Raw genomic sequence first — 15,362 nt, forward strand, 5'->3', positions numbered from 1 at the left:
CAAAAAACTCTTGGTCCATGAAGGAAAGATATTTGCCATCTTAAATTACTTCATTTAGTACCAGGAAAATATTGTGAAAACAGTTCAAGTACTTCCCATTTCCAAAACTCAAAGGTTTTCTAAAATATGGTTGGCTCACTTAAAGTGATAATAAACTGGACGTGGTGGTACATGCCTTCAATCTCGGCACTCGGGAGGCAGAGGTAGGAGGATTGTGGTGAGTTCAAGGCCACCCTGAGACTACGGGGTAAATTCCAGGTCAGTCTGGGCTTAAGCAAGACTCTACCTCAGAGGGAATTACCATGGGATTTTTTTTTATAATCATGGAAAATGCTAATTAAATTTTTTTTAAAAAAAAAAAAACTACCTCAAAAAGCAAAACAAGCAAATAAAAAAGTGATAATAGGGACATTTTCCTGTGGATTAAAATATACTATAGGTAATTATTTTTTTAATTATTTATTTATTTGAGAGCGACAGACAGAGAGAAAGACAGATAGAGGGAGAGAGAGAGAGAGAATGGGCGCGCCAGGGCTTCCAGCCTCTGCAAATGAACTCCAGACGCGTGCGCCCCCTTGTGCATCTGGCTAACGTGGGACCTGGGGAAGTGAGCCTCGAACCGGGGTCCTTAGGCTTCACAGGCAAGTGCCTAACCGCCTAAGCCATCTCTTCAGCCCTAGGTAATTATTTTTAAGCAACCAAAACAATTTGAATGTTCATATAACTAAGAAAACAAGAAGGGCTGGAGAGATGACTCAGAAGTGCTGGCTTTTGGGCTGGAGAGATGGCGTAGCGGTTAAGCGCTTGCCTGTGAAGCCTAAGGACCCCGGTTCGAGGCTCGGTTCCCCAGGTCCCACGTTAGCCAGATGCACAAGGGGGCGCACGCGTCTGGAGTTCGTTTGCAGTGGCTGGAGGCCCTGGCGTGCCCATTCTCTCTCTCTCCCTCTATCTGTCTTTCTCTCTGTGTCTGTCGCTCTCAAATAAATAAATAAATAATTTAAAAAAAAAAAAAGAAGTGCTGGCTTTTGCAAGCATAAGGACCTGCGTTCGATCCCTAGTACTCATGTGATGCCATGTTATGCCAGTGTGGTGCAGGCTTGTAATCCCAGTACCGAAGAGGCAGAGAGAGACAGATCCTGGGAGCGTGCTGACCTGACAGGCTAGGCTACTTGGTGGGCTCCACCCACTGAGACACCTTGCCTTAACAAAGGACAACACTCAAGCTGTTTTATGGCCTCCATATGTACATGCAAATTCACTCATGCACACAGAATAAAACAAACACTGGGGAAAAAGTTCTAGAAAAAAATCTTCAGAATAAATTTTCAAAGCATAGTTAACCTATCACTTTATAATTACATTGTCTCTTCATTCAGACTTAGAATATTGGTTATATAATATCAATGATAAACTACTTTTATTCTTTTAGTTTCTTGAGACAAGGTCCCACTCTAGCCCAGGCTAACCTGGAACTCACTCTGCCTCCCAGGTTAGCCTCATACTTATAGCAATCCTCCTACCTCAGACTCCCAAGTGCTGGGATTAAAGGTGTAAATCACCAATTTATTTTTTAAAATCTTTACAAAAACTGAGAGGGTCTCATTCTCTAATCCAGGCTGGCCTCAAACTTGCCATCTTCCAGCCCCAGTCTTCCAAGTATTGCATTTACAGGCATGCCCCAACATATCTGGCTCAAAACCTTTTAACATCCAAAACAATGACATAAGCAGTTGCTGTACGGACTCTCACTTTTATAGGGTTAATAATCTCCCACCAGCCAATTTAAGTTTCCAAAATATAACTAAATGGCATTTTTCTTCAACTGTGCCTTCTTCCCTTTCATAAAGTTTTGGAGGGACTGAGATAAAACTTTATTTTTCCCAACTGGTACAATATTCTAAAGTTTTATACAGTGAAGAGAACCCCATAGACAATACCTTGGAGGTGCAGATGAGGCAGGAGGCTTCTCTGGGGTCTGGGCATTCACAGTAGGGGAGAAGTGCCAGGAAAGAACAAAAACAGGTTAGGACAAGCAGCTCAGGTGCACGCGATGGAGTTACAAGGACTCCGGGCCTCACCAGGTAGTGTCAGCTCACCTGCTCGCCGTCGCTATCCTCACTGTCACTGAGCTGAAGGTCGTCCTCGAGCATGCTAGAGGGGAGGGACAGGCAATGGAGAATGTGAGAGAAGGACTAAGAACGGTTAAAGCATGTAACAAGAAAATATATTCTATGGCAAAAAGGACGAGACAGGAATAGGTTGTTGGGTTTTTTTTTTTCTTTTTTTAATTCATCAAATTGCTTCGTTTTCCTAGTAAGTCAAGTTTTACAATTTTAACACAGAAACCAGTTCAGATAAGTCATCTTCTACACCCAAACTTAATCTTTCATGTGTCCTGAAGTTGGAAGCAGAGCTTCTCTTCTCCAGGCAGGCATTTCTTGTCAGCCCTTAACTATATCTGCAACCCTATGCCATAAGGACAAAGTCAATATAAACACACAAAATGGAAAGAGAAAGGCAAAACATATGCATACTATACTTGAACTCTTTTCTTCTTCAGTCTACAACTGAAATAGAGTAAATGACTAAGCAGTCCGGGAGATAAGGCTGCATGAGTCTGTACAAGGCGCTTTACAGTGCCGGTGTATAGAAAAGAGTTATGGAAAGACAAAATTAACACAGTAAGATGCAGGAAACTATCAACACAATTGTCACCAGGTCTCTTCCATTTCTGTCCAAAGGACACAGGTTAGCATTTCACATTGTTTTGTTTGCTTGACTACAAATCAAGGAGAAGTTTGGTGGTAAAATGAATCTGTTATTAGGAGAAAATGTTTTAGCCTTACTGTTGTAGTTCTGGTCACTTTTCCAAACTTGTATTAGTGTACTAAATATGTATCTCTAGGTATTCTGGCTTAACATTAAAATCAAGCTATGTGTGGCGGCACCCTCCTTTAATCCCAGCACTTGGAAGGCTGAGGTAGGAGGACTGCTGTTGAGTTCAAGGCAAGCCTGGAACTACAGACTGAGTTCTAGGTTATTCTGAGCTACAGCAAGACCCTACTTCAAAAATAAATAAATAAAATATTTTCTAGGGCTGGAGAGATGGCTTAGTGGTTAAGGCACGCTTGCATGTAAAGCCAAAGGAATGCCGTACCAAGTAGGCCAGATGCACACGGTGGTGCATACCTCTGGAATTTGTCTGCAGCAAAGCACACTGGGCAAGCACATCTGCACCTGCTAAATGGCAACCAAAATCTCTCAGGACCAGTCTCACTCATGCCAAGAGTAGCAGTATGGCCCAGCCTTGCCCACAGAGTGACCAGACATTGACAGTTACTACACTACCCTTGCAACACTTTGCGGTGACTGCAATGGTGAAAAGTCCACTTCCTATACCCCGGATCACAAAGCTGGTGCAGGACAGAACCAGATGCACAGTTCATTCCATCTGAGATCCTCTTGCTCTGGACAATATATGACACAATCGTTAGAAGACCTGACAGAATTAAATCTGAGTTCCAAGCGACCAAGAGAAAGTCTTCCCATTTAACCTAAAACACAGCTGCCCTGGTATAATAAAATGAACATGCTATTTTTCCAGTGAAAATAAATGAGCATTAAGTCTTACAGAGCTTAAGTGATGAAATGTCTAATGTCATTTTCACCTCCACGGTAAGGAAGCATAAAGTGGCACATGCCCTGTTCCGGCCCCGTCCAAAAGAAGCCAAACTTGTTATGGCGGGTGAAGTAACTCTGGAATGCCACGTGAGTTTCGCCACAGTTCACATCATAGGTGAGGTAAACACTGCACACGAAGGTTGCAAGCGATCTTCTAACTTCCTTGTACAGAAACGTTAGGCAGGTAGCTACTCATCTGGCAAAGTGCTCGGGCAGCTAGGAACAGGTTTTGGCGGGCACGCTTCTGTGAGTCAGCCCAAGTGAGCAGAGCCTTCCCTTCCTTTCCACTGGACCTGCCCAGAGCTCTCGGTGATAGCATTCTGTAACATCAACTCAGAACCCCAAAACTACCTAAGTACACTTAGTGCTTGCCTTAGTATTTTATACAAACATTTCATTTGACAAAGAGCATGTGAAAGCAAGCTCACAGTCGCTATTTGTAATTAATAAGGTATGATCACGGTATTAAGTATACTTAAGATGGTACAAAAAGTAGTATTTTTAAAAACCACCAATGAGCACAATGACTGTATATGGTTATACAATCTCCCAAACTGAAATTAATTTTTGGGAATAGATGAGTAATGGATATGTGGGAAGAAGGTAAGCTCCAAAGCACATCCATAATTTCCAGAACTTTAAATTTAGTCAGGCTTTGGTTATTGCATTTTAAGACACGGTCTCATTATATAGTCTAGGCTAGCTTCAAACTAGCCACCTTCCTGCCTTAGCCTCCCAAGTATTAGGATTCCTGGCATGTACCACCAACCAGGGCTTCTGGTTCCTTCTGGGTACATGGCAGAAATAAGAACTGCCAGTGCAATCTTGGAAGACATGATGGGAAGTTGCAAAGTACAGAGAGTGCTGTGTGCCATAAATGAGAATGGCTAAGAGGAGGTCTTAAGCAGTTACAGTAAGTGGGAAGAAGGCAGGAAGAGGGACTAGCAGCCTTATCCTCTGCTCTGAATTCACTGTGTGCCTCTCTCTCCTGAAAAGAAAAGAAACGCGTCCTTCTGTAACCAAATGGTCATGTTCACCCACAGCTCTGGATTCTTTATTTTTATTTTTATTATTTATTTTTATTTATTTAAGAGTGACACAGAGAGAACGAGTGAGTGAGAGAGTGAGAAGGAGAAAGGGAGAGTATGGGCGTGCCAGGGCTTCCAGCCACTGCAAATGAACTGCAGATGTGTGCTACCCTTTTGCATCTGGCTAAAGTGGGTCCTGGGAAATTGAGCCTCAAACTGGGGTCCTCAGGCTTTCACAGGCGAATGCTTAACCACTAAGCCATCTCTTTAGCCCTGGTTTCTCAATCTCTTGAAAGTAAAGTGTATCCTTTCTAGCCAACCAGGTCTAGATTACTAAGAATTATTGGGAACGTTCTGGGGTGTAAGGCAGGTTCTCAAACCTCCCAGCTCTTTATTTTTTATTTACTTATTTTTTGGTTTTTTGAGGTAGGGTCTTGGTCTAGTCCAGACTGACCTGGAATTCACTATGTAGTCTCAGGATGGCCTTAAACTCACGGCAATCCTCCTACTTCTGCCTCCCAAGTGCTAGGATTAAAGGTGTGTTGCACCTCATGGGGATCTTCAATCTTTTATAAAAGCTGACCTGGAACCCACTCTGTAGCCCCAGGCTAGCCTCAAATTCATGGTAATTCTACCACCACAGACTCCTACATGTTGGGATTAAAGAAGGCACGACTACACCCATCTAAATGAAGATTATAAATGTAAATATGCCAATGTATATATAAATAGCACCTGTGCTTGCTCCTGGTCAGTAAGAAGGAAAGATATACCTCCACTGCTCACCAGTTGCAAACTTTACAACTAGAGCTTTCCATTTCTAAACCCACCACCACCTCCACCAAGGTAGGGTCTCACTGTAGCCCAGGATGACCTGGAAATCACTCTGTAGTCCCAGGGTGGCCTCGAACTCACAGTGATCCTTCTACCTCAGCCTCCCAAGTGCTGAGATTAAAGGCATGCACCACCACACCTGGCCTACTCTTGTTTTTTGATGACATTCATCATAAAATAGCAGTAGCAGTTAGAATTGTCCTGAGTTCTCCAGCACCAAAAACAAAAACAAAAATAGAAGAAAAAAAAACCTGAGGGACATTTAAGTCCTGATGGATTGTCTCATATTACACGTAAGTAAAATTTCAATAGCAGGCTGAAGAGATGGTACAATGGTTAAGTGTCCTTGCTTACAAAGCCTTCTGGCATGGGTTCAATCCCCAGCACCCATGTAAAGTCAAACCCAACGTTACACATAGGCCTGGTATTTGTAGCAACAGGAGACCCTGATAAGCATGTACCCTCTCCCCCCCAGACAGTCTCACAAATAAAATTCTGAAAAATTTCAAATAGCTGTAACAGCTCATTTGTGTCTCTTATTCAAAGTAGGGGTTGGTTTCAGAGAAAGTAGGAAAATATATAAATGAAGGAAGGGTTTAGCAAAAGGTGTGGGGGAGGTCACCTATGACAGTTCTAAAGTATGCCACAGAGTCCTTCCAAGAGGCTGACAATTGCCCTGCACACTGCACCTGGACGCACAGAAAGGAAGTGGCCACAATCACATGAAGGACACAATAACCACAGAAGAGGAAATACTTTGTACTCTGTCCTGAGAACTCCACAGATCTGTATCTTGAAAAGGAAGAGAATTCCAAAACCAAGAATCCTTAAGCAAATATACTCCCTCCTAAACTTGGAGGCAAGCAGCAGCAGCAAAATCAGTTACCTATAGCGCTTTGCAGAAGGAATTTGTCATTTGAGAAACAAAAGGAGCTTAAAATACATAGGGAAAAAAACCACTGTATTCAACATACATTTCTTTTAAAAACAAGTATTAATTTGCAAAGAGAATAGGCACACCAGGGCCTCTTGCCACTGCAAACCAACTGCAGGTGCATATGCCATGTTGTGCACCTGACTTTACGTGGGTACCAGGGAACTGAACCTGGGCTGGTGGGCTTAACAAGCAAGCACCTTTAACTGCTAAGCCATGTCCCCAACCCTCAAAATGTATTTCTTTCCTCCTATATCCTTCAACCACTTTGTCATCTCTACCAGACAGATCAGTTAATACAGGCTCCTCAAAACTTTTTCTTGCTGCTGGGTCCCTACTTTTTTATGTACTATCCATTTTTTATATAACTGAAATAAAAAGCATAAATCCTACATTGACTTTTGAAGCTGAAGTATAAATGACTTGTAATTAGAAATTTGTAAAGTACATTAGATTGCCTCTCTGGCACCTACCTGCCACTTCAACAGCCTCACTGCACATCTGAGATCCCAAATGCTGACAACAGATCAAATAAACCCACAGCACTAGAGATTTGCCACACTAAATTGGAAACAATGATTGCACTTCACAAATTAATTGGGATGCCACATTCAGCCAATCTCTATTAAAAGCAGGTTCATAAAAGTCATTGCTTTTTGTCAGTGAGCTACATTTCTTTCTGGTATGTTTCAATACTACTAACCCATGCCCCACACAACCACTAAGGCATGCAGCCTTTGTTCCCTGCCCAGTCTCAGTAATGCTTCCTCCACTCTTAATTACTCTTCTCTCTCCTCCGCACCTCCACCAGGGCCTTCTTTCACCCCTTCCCTGATACAAGTTCTACTTACTGCATAATTTCAGATGTCTGCTTATAAAGAACATACACATCATACTATATAATGTACTTTCAGGGGTATGCCATCTTGTTAGTAGCAGGACTCCTGGTCCAAGCTTGCTCACAGACTGCACAGGAATGACCAGGGGTGGGAGTGCTTTCTGCCACTCAGTCCAAGCTGCTTCTCAGGCACAGCACAGACCTTCCTCCCTTCAATCACAAGCCCTGAGCTTAGGGCAGTCTCAGAATTTCACAGCTGTGGTCCCTGGCTCAGTAGCTTCTTCTATTCCCTACCAGCCAGCAGCTGGTTCAACAAACCTCTTCCTCCCTGAAATGCCATCAAAACCAACAACTCTACATTGCTGGAGTTTAAGAGCCAGGAAAATTCCCACAAAGAAAAGGTAAAGTAGAAAAGGAAAGGGGTAACTGACATAAGGTTAGCATTTTTTTTTTCCAAGTAAAGGACAAAAGACAAAAACTCCTTGTCTAACACAAATAAAATACATTGATCACAACCCCCCAAAGTAATAAACTGAAATTATAATAAACTTAATAAAAAGGTGATCAAATTCTAGATCAAAAATCTCAAGCCAGCTGAGTGTAGTGGTGCACGCCTATAATCCCAGCACTTAGCAGGCAGAGGTAGGAGGATCACTGTTCAAGTTCAAGGCCGGCCTGAGATTACACAGTGAGTTCCAGGTCAGCTGGGCTAGAGACTACCTCACAGAACAACAACAACAAAAGAAAAATCTCAAGCCAGAGAGACGGCTCAGTAGTCAAAGGCACTTGCAAAGCCTGTGGTCTGTTTGATTCTCCAGTATCCATGTAAAGCCAAGCACACAAGTGGCACAAGCATCTGCAATTTGCAGCATCCAGGGGCCCTGGCGTGCCCATACTCACACTGTCATGGTCACTGTCTCTGATCTCAAATCATTAATTATTTTAAGTCTCCAGCTGCAGTAATGGCTGATGGCTAAACAGTTAAAGATGCCTCCTTGCAAAGCTTGCCAGCAGGGGTTCAATTCCCCAGCAAATACGTAAAACCAGATGCACAAAGTGGCACATGCTTTGTTTAGAGCAGCAAGAGGCCCTGGTGTGCCCATATTCATAATGATAATGTCCCTCTCTCAATAAGTACACTTAAAAAAAAAGAAAAACGCTCTAGCCAGGCATGGTGGTGTACACCATGACTTCAAGGCAGGTCTGAGACTAGCGTGAGATCCAGGTCAGCCTGAGCTAGGCAAAGACCCAGCCTAGAAAAAAACAAAATCTCATTACATTGTTCAATTCTGTTCATTCTGCTGTGGGGAAATGAAATCAAATTCCATCAGGATCTGGCCCTTGAGAACAACGATCTAACCATAATCTTTTCATCAGCTCTACTTCTTTTTTGTTTTTAAAGGCAGGCTCTCGCTTTAGCCCAGGATGACCTGAAATTCAGTACGCAGTCTTAGGACAGCCTCCGACTCACGGCGATCCTCCTACCTTTGCCTCCCAAGTGCTGGGATTAAAGGCCTGCGCCACCACACCCAGCTACTTCATGGTTTTTAAACTGACCCACAGCAATGCTCGCCCCACAGGAAACATGGGCCAGATACTGTGCCTAACACCAGAACCACAGCCAGAACCAGAACCAGAGACTGAATGCCTTGAGCACCTGTGTAGCAAGTCAGCCAGTGAGTGACAGGTCAGACCTGAAGGTGACAAGGACTTCCTCATTCAGTCATAACAACCAGTGACAGGAAGAGGAAAGTTGGATACTGTAATTCAAACACTTTTGAGACATAAAGTGGGTCAAAATGCTGAATTAAAAATCTATAATATGAAGTCTAAAAATGTTCCCAAAACCCCAAATATATCTATACTTGCTAGGCCTTAATAAAGCTCAGTGGGGTACTACCGCTATTACCTTATTGAGTAAAACTAGGTCAGAAAAATCTCAAATTGTACACTTCCCCCAAAATTTGTTTTGAAGAGCTAAAGCCATGTAAAACTGAAATTTTAAAAAGCCAAAGCCTTCTGTTCCACTGTTAATATGTAAATAACAGCTCAATGCCTTTCTTTCCAAAAAACCCTCTAGCACATTCTCCCATGGTGAATAAACCTTCAACAGGAGAACCGGATCCAAGTATAACTGTGGGCAATTTCCTCCCTTTACAATGCAGCAGCTTCTGACGAATGTCATTAACTGAGAGCAGGAAAAAAAATCTACGCAATGGATTCACATGGGAAATTTTGTGTCGTACACCTTCTAATAAATGAAAGCATTTTACTTACGACGTTCCTTGCTGAGAATGAGGGTGGGTTTTGGAAGGTGCGTCATACTGTTCTGTGGAGGAGGAAGACATGGTCAGGGCAGCAGGATACACATTTCCAAGGCCATTAGGTTTAAGTTCCCTTTGGGCTGCTTCCCTCTTTTACCTGAACGCATAGGATAAAGTCTGCTGGCGCAGTGCTATGCACTGCCCTCGATGCAATCTCACTTTGAGAGGGAAGGCATGCTCAGGAACCGAGAAATCCTCTCAATATATGAAACTACTTAGAAAGCCTGCAGTGTGTCCTGGCAAATTGCTGGTAGCTTTCCTGACCAAGGGAGAATTTATGTTCTTCATAGTTAAAATTAAAGGGCTTCATAGGGAATCACAATATCAACCCGACTCTCACCTCCTTCCCCAAACCAGACATGACTCCCAGGTTCACCCAAGATTGTACAGCCTCCATTCTTGGCGAATGTGCTCTCCATCCCACCTTGCCCTCCACCCTCAATTCCTTCATGCAGCAGCTGTTTACACACTGCCTAGTCGAGACCAATACATGTAAGGTGTCTGGACCAGTCCTCGGTGAGCTTGAGGAACATGATATAGGCCCAGAAATATCTATAATCCTAGGCAGCATGAGAGAAATACACACAGCGATTATGTAAATGTACTGTCCTGGGAATCTAGATACTCATTCTACTTGTAATGACCAAAGAAGGTAAATTACAGAAAGAATGAGATGGATGAGTCATTAAAAGATGACGGGTGGAATTCTGACAGTGACTGCAGGAACTGACGTAAAGAAGGGGAGGAGTGGGACATGCACACCCCGGCCCCCACAACTAGCGAGGCTAAGGCCATGCATGGGATGTGTGGTGACCAACAAGACCACACGGGTCAGTCACAAAGTCATTAATGATCATATGCCTCAGAAATATTAGGCCGGTGGTGCCACCACATGCACCCTAAGGAGAGCTGAAAGTGATGCAACACTAGTTGGTAGGCAGCTGTGTGTGCCCAGACAGGAGGTCAGAGGAGCTAGAACCACGAAGAAAGGAAACCTGTGTCCTTTCTGGGCTTAGTGACTCACACAAATGTCAGAGGGGCACACATGCATGCTTGCAATTCACCACTTTATCCTCATGGTGGCAGCAGCCTGTACATTTTCGAATTAGCTTCCCTCTGTCTAGATGATTACAACTCCAATTTAGAGGGACAGCTGTCACTCTTCTGACTATTCACAAGGTCCATCTTAACTAGTGTACGAGTTTCATAGATCCTGGGAATCCTTAGGCGGCCATGTTGTACAAACTCAGCCATAAACAGCAGTACACTCACATAAAATCCCAGCAATTGCCCTCTCCAGACTCCAAAACCTACTTAACTTACTCTGAGACATGCATGCACACTCCACTCTTCAATACAAGCTGCATCCACCCCTGCCTCACACCCTCTTCAGCAAGAAAACAACTAGATCCCTGTTGTTCAGACCACCGAGGCCACATTCTCACAATGATGAAACACGGACAGCGCATCAGCTGTGACTGGAAATCTGAAGTGAGCAGCTGGCGAGCTGATATCTGCAGAAGCTGCCAGCACCTGACAGCCTCTCATCGTCATCAGGGGAACAAAGATTAGCTCAAATCACTGCACAGGCCAAGAGAGAGACTCATTCCTGGTCATGAAAGCCCTTCCAAGCTCATCTAGAATCAATCCAACAGTTAAAGGGATTAAAGGTTCCACCTTCCTAAAGCAAGAGCCAAGAATTACTCATAGAAGAATGAAACCCACATGACTGGCAGCCAGGGTAAATGGAGAAGGGCAGGCAGCTAGAGGTAAAGAGACACACAACAACCCTGTCAACAGCTGGGCTGATGTTCTCTCTTCAGATCTGTGCCATTTCACTGCCTATATATTCTTGGACTGACTGCCAAAGCATGGGGGAAGGGTGCCCCCCCAATCTCCTCACATAGCCATCAGTATCAGTAAACTCTGCTACTTGGAGCAGGAGAATCAGATGATGGAGATACAGTTTTGAGTTCTTTGCAAGATGGCATTACACATCTCTGGGTTGGGTAACAGTAAGTAGAGTAGTTTCTGTTTACACCATTCAGAATAAATAAATTGACACGATCTTGGCCCAATAAAACTTTACTTAAAAAATAGCTGCACGAAGATTTGACCCTCAGGCTGTGATCTGTTCAACCCTGTTCTAGAGGAAGGTCATTCTATTTCTTGCTGTTTTAATCTTTTTCCTCTCCTTCCTTCTTTGCAAATCATCAGGGGAAAAATAATACAAGGAAGGAAAAGAATAAAGTGGGGATATTATTTACAGGGAGAATTACCTCTGTACTTTACAAACTCCTCTCTCCCCAACCCGTGTGCATGCACGCGCGCGTAAACACACACACACTGTGCACTCAACTGTGGGCCTCCTCCTCTTTCATTCCTTTGGCAATTATCACCTTGTGATGCACATTACCTTCACCTGTGCAGGTGGCTTATTGCTCTTACAATCTGATGAAGTAACAACTGTAAATACCTCGTGATCTTTGTAAGGTTTCACACACCAAACATACAGCTGAGACATGGGCAATGTACTGACCTAAGGAGTCACTGCTGAAGAGAGACGCTAGACCCAGTTCCTTTCCTTATGAGTTTTACAGTCCATTAAAAAAAGAGAGAGACCAAGAAAAAGTCATATGCCAACAGACACAGAGGGGCTAGAGAACCTGTGCACTACATTTCTTATTTAAAAAAAAAAAAATGTCAGTGGGCTGGAGAGCTGTCTTAGCAGTTAAGGTGTGTTTCCGGCAAAGCCAAAGCCCCCAGGGTTCAATTCACCAGTACCTATGTAAAGCCGGCTGCACAAGGTGGTGCATTCATCTGGAGTTCGTTTGAGGTCTGGCTCATGTAAACATGCTTGCTCTCTCTCGCTCATGTTCCCTCTCTCTCTCCCTCTCTCCCTCCCCGCCTCAAATACAAAATAAATAAAGTTTTGTTTTGTTTTTTAATCTCAAGACTGGGAGATGGCTCAGTGGTTAAAGGAGCTTGCTCACAAATCCTGACAGTACAGGTTCAGTTCCTCAGTACTCACGAAAGGCAAATGCACAAAAGGGTCAAATATATCTGCACATCCTTTGCAACAGCAAGAGGCCCTGGTGTGCCTGTGTTCACTCATTCTCTGCCTCTCAAATAAATATTTTAAAATCTCAGTTTTGTTTACAAAACACAAGAATGACACGAAATACTCCAGTCTTTTGTCATGCACAGTCTTGGGTTACAATTCTTAGTCAATAGTCAAGATAAGCATGCACCATATATTTTACTAAAGCATCTTAAAGCCCTGCAACAATCTGAACTTGCACCTGAGAATGGCTTTAAGTCTGCTCTCCATTCTTACTCTGTGGGCATGTGCTGCTCACATTTCCATATTGAAGTTACTACCAGTTATAGAAACCATGCTTTGTTCCCCAATGCAGTACAGAATTCCAGATCTTTACTTACTTTGGTTTAGGGTTGCAGAACTGATGTGTTGAGAATCCTAGGGGAGGAAATCTTGTTAGTCAAATGTTATGGCTTACAAATCCTAAAGAAAAATCAACACAGGTTTTATGCTAAAAGAAAGTCTTGGGCCAAAGAGATGGCTTAGCAGTTAAGGTGCATGCCTGCAAAGCCTAAGGACTCAGGTTTGATCTCCAGGTTCCACATAAGCCAGATGCACATGGTGGTACATGCATCTGGAGTTAGTCTGCAGTGGCTAGAGGCCCTGACGTGCTCATTCTCACTCTCCCACTGTCTCTAATAGATAAATAAAACAAATCTTTAAAAAAAGTCTTATGAAACATTCAAGTACATAAAAAAATGGAAATGTTAGTGCAGAGAATACCTATATTACTTACCACAAATTTTGTTTTGTTTAGTTTTTCTAAGGTAAGGTCTCACTCTAGCCCAGGATGACCTGGAACACACTGTGCAGTCCCAGGTTGGCTGGGAACTCACAGTGATCCTCCTACCTCAGCTCCCTGAATGCTGAGACTAAAGGTGTGTACTACCACACCTGAGCAACATAGATTTTACAATGAGTATTTTGCTAGATGACACAACTATCCAGCCCTCTAGTAAATCCATCAATCATATTTTGGTGCGTAGGACCTAAACACTGATTAATTCAATTAATCTATTTGAGAGAGAAAAAGAGGGAAGGAGAGAGAGAATGGGTGCGCCAGGGCCTCTAGCCACTGCAAACAAACTCCAGATGCATGTGCCCCCTTGTGCATTTGGCTTATGTGGGTCCTGGGGAATCGAGCCTGGATCCTTTAGTTTTGAAAGCAAGCGCCTTAACCACTAAGCCATCTTCTCCAGTCCTAATCTACTTTTTATACAAAAGTCTTTATTGTTTCCTTTGCCTTTGATGTTGAACAAAGATATCTGTATAGAGCTTAAAGCTTTATTTATTTTTATTTGAGAGAGAAAGAGGCAGATAGAATGGGCACACCAGGGCCTCCAGCCTGAAGAACTCCTGACGCATGCAACACCTTGTGCATCTGGCTTTATGTGGGTACTAGGGAATCAAAAGTGGGACCTCAGGAATCACAGGCAAGCAACTTAACCACTAAGCCATCTCTCCAGCCCTTTAAGCTTTATTTTTAAACCAGCACCAATGGGCCGGAGAGTTGGCTCAGTGGTTAGGTTAAAGGCACTCACTTGCAAAGCCTGGCAGCCCAGGTTAGATTCCCCAGTACCCACATAAAGCCAGATGCACAAAGTGGTAGATTTGTTTGGAATTTGTTTGTAGTGGCAGGAGGCCCTGGTGTGCCCATATTCTGACTCTCTCTCTTAAATAAGTAAAAATATTTTTAAAAATCAGTATTAGCATATCTCCTTTTTATAAAAGTAGAATTACAAGTAGTAAACTTGGAAGAACTGTGGCAAATTTGGGTTGATGTGAATATGATGTTTTTGAAAACAGTATGGAAAGGAATGCCTTATAAATATGTGTGTGCACAGCAGGCTAAAGAGAGCACAGAACTATGGACATATCCTGAAGATTATTCAAAACTGCAAGCCAAAAACAGGAAGATGGTTATGCTTTAATACTTTATTCTAAAACATTTCAGTCAAATAATGTGGGCGTGGTGGTGCGTGCCTTTAATCCCAGCACTTGGGAGGCAGAGGGAGGAAGACTGCCATGAGTTCGAGGCCACCCAGAGACACCATAGTGAATTCCAGGTCAGCCTGGGCTAGAGACCCTACCTCGGATAAATAAATAAATAAATAAACAAACACCCATCAGTCAACCAGGCATACTGGTGCACATCTTTAATCCCAGCACTTGGGAGGCAGAGGTAGAACGATTCCTGTGAGTTTCCCTGAGGCCAGCCTGGAGCTGCAGAGCAAGTTGCAGGTTAGCCTGGGCTAGAGTAAAACCCTACCTTGGAGAAAAAAAAAAGTCAGTTCGTAGTGCATTTGCTTGTTATGAAAACCAACACTACTGTATCTGTTCACATTAAATATTACAGAAAACATACGAAGTGTGGAATCCACAGGTTTGCATATGTGCATACATAATAGATGAATGGAGGGGTGAACAGATGCATGCATGCAGACATATAGGAATCAAAACTAGGGGAAAAGGGCTGGAGAGATGGCTTAGCGGTTAAGCGCTTGCCTGTGAAGCCTAAGGACCCCGGTTCGAGGCTCGGTTCCCCAGGTCCCACATTAGCCAGATGCACAAGGGGGCGCACGCATCTGGAGTTCATTTACAGTGGCTGGAAGCCCTGGCGCAC

The 15,362-nt window shown here is 43.4% G+C and overlaps 1 protein-coding gene across 4 annotated transcripts in view; it reads right to left on the reverse strand.

Annotated features, from left to right (window-relative positions):
• The window catches only part of Aff1 (AF4/FMR2 family member 1), a 214,019-nt gene that overhangs the window by 33,499 nt on the left and 165,158 nt on the right, over positions 1 to 15,362 (reverse strand). For all 4 annotated transcript variants that reach the window (XM_045143706.1, XM_045143707.1, XM_045143708.1 and 1 more), the window contains 4 exons: positions 13,081 to 13,117; positions 9,593 to 9,644; positions 2,097 to 2,151; positions 1,938 to 1,975 (listed from right to left, as the gene is read on the reverse strand). In XM_045143706.1, the coding sequence (XP_044999641.1) occupies positions 1,938 to 1,975; positions 2,097 to 2,151; positions 9,593 to 9,644; positions 13,081 to 13,117 (182 nt within the window). The remainder of the gene's footprint in view (positions 1 to 1,937; positions 1,976 to 2,096; positions 2,152 to 9,592; positions 9,645 to 13,080; positions 13,118 to 15,362) is intronic.

Source organism: Jaculus jaculus, chromosome 2, assembly GCF_020740685.1.
Source record: "Jaculus jaculus isolate mJacJac1 chromosome 2, mJacJac1.mat.Y.cur, whole genome shotgun sequence".
Taxonomy (NCBI): domain Eukaryota; kingdom Metazoa; phylum Chordata; class Mammalia; order Rodentia; family Dipodidae; genus Jaculus; species Jaculus jaculus.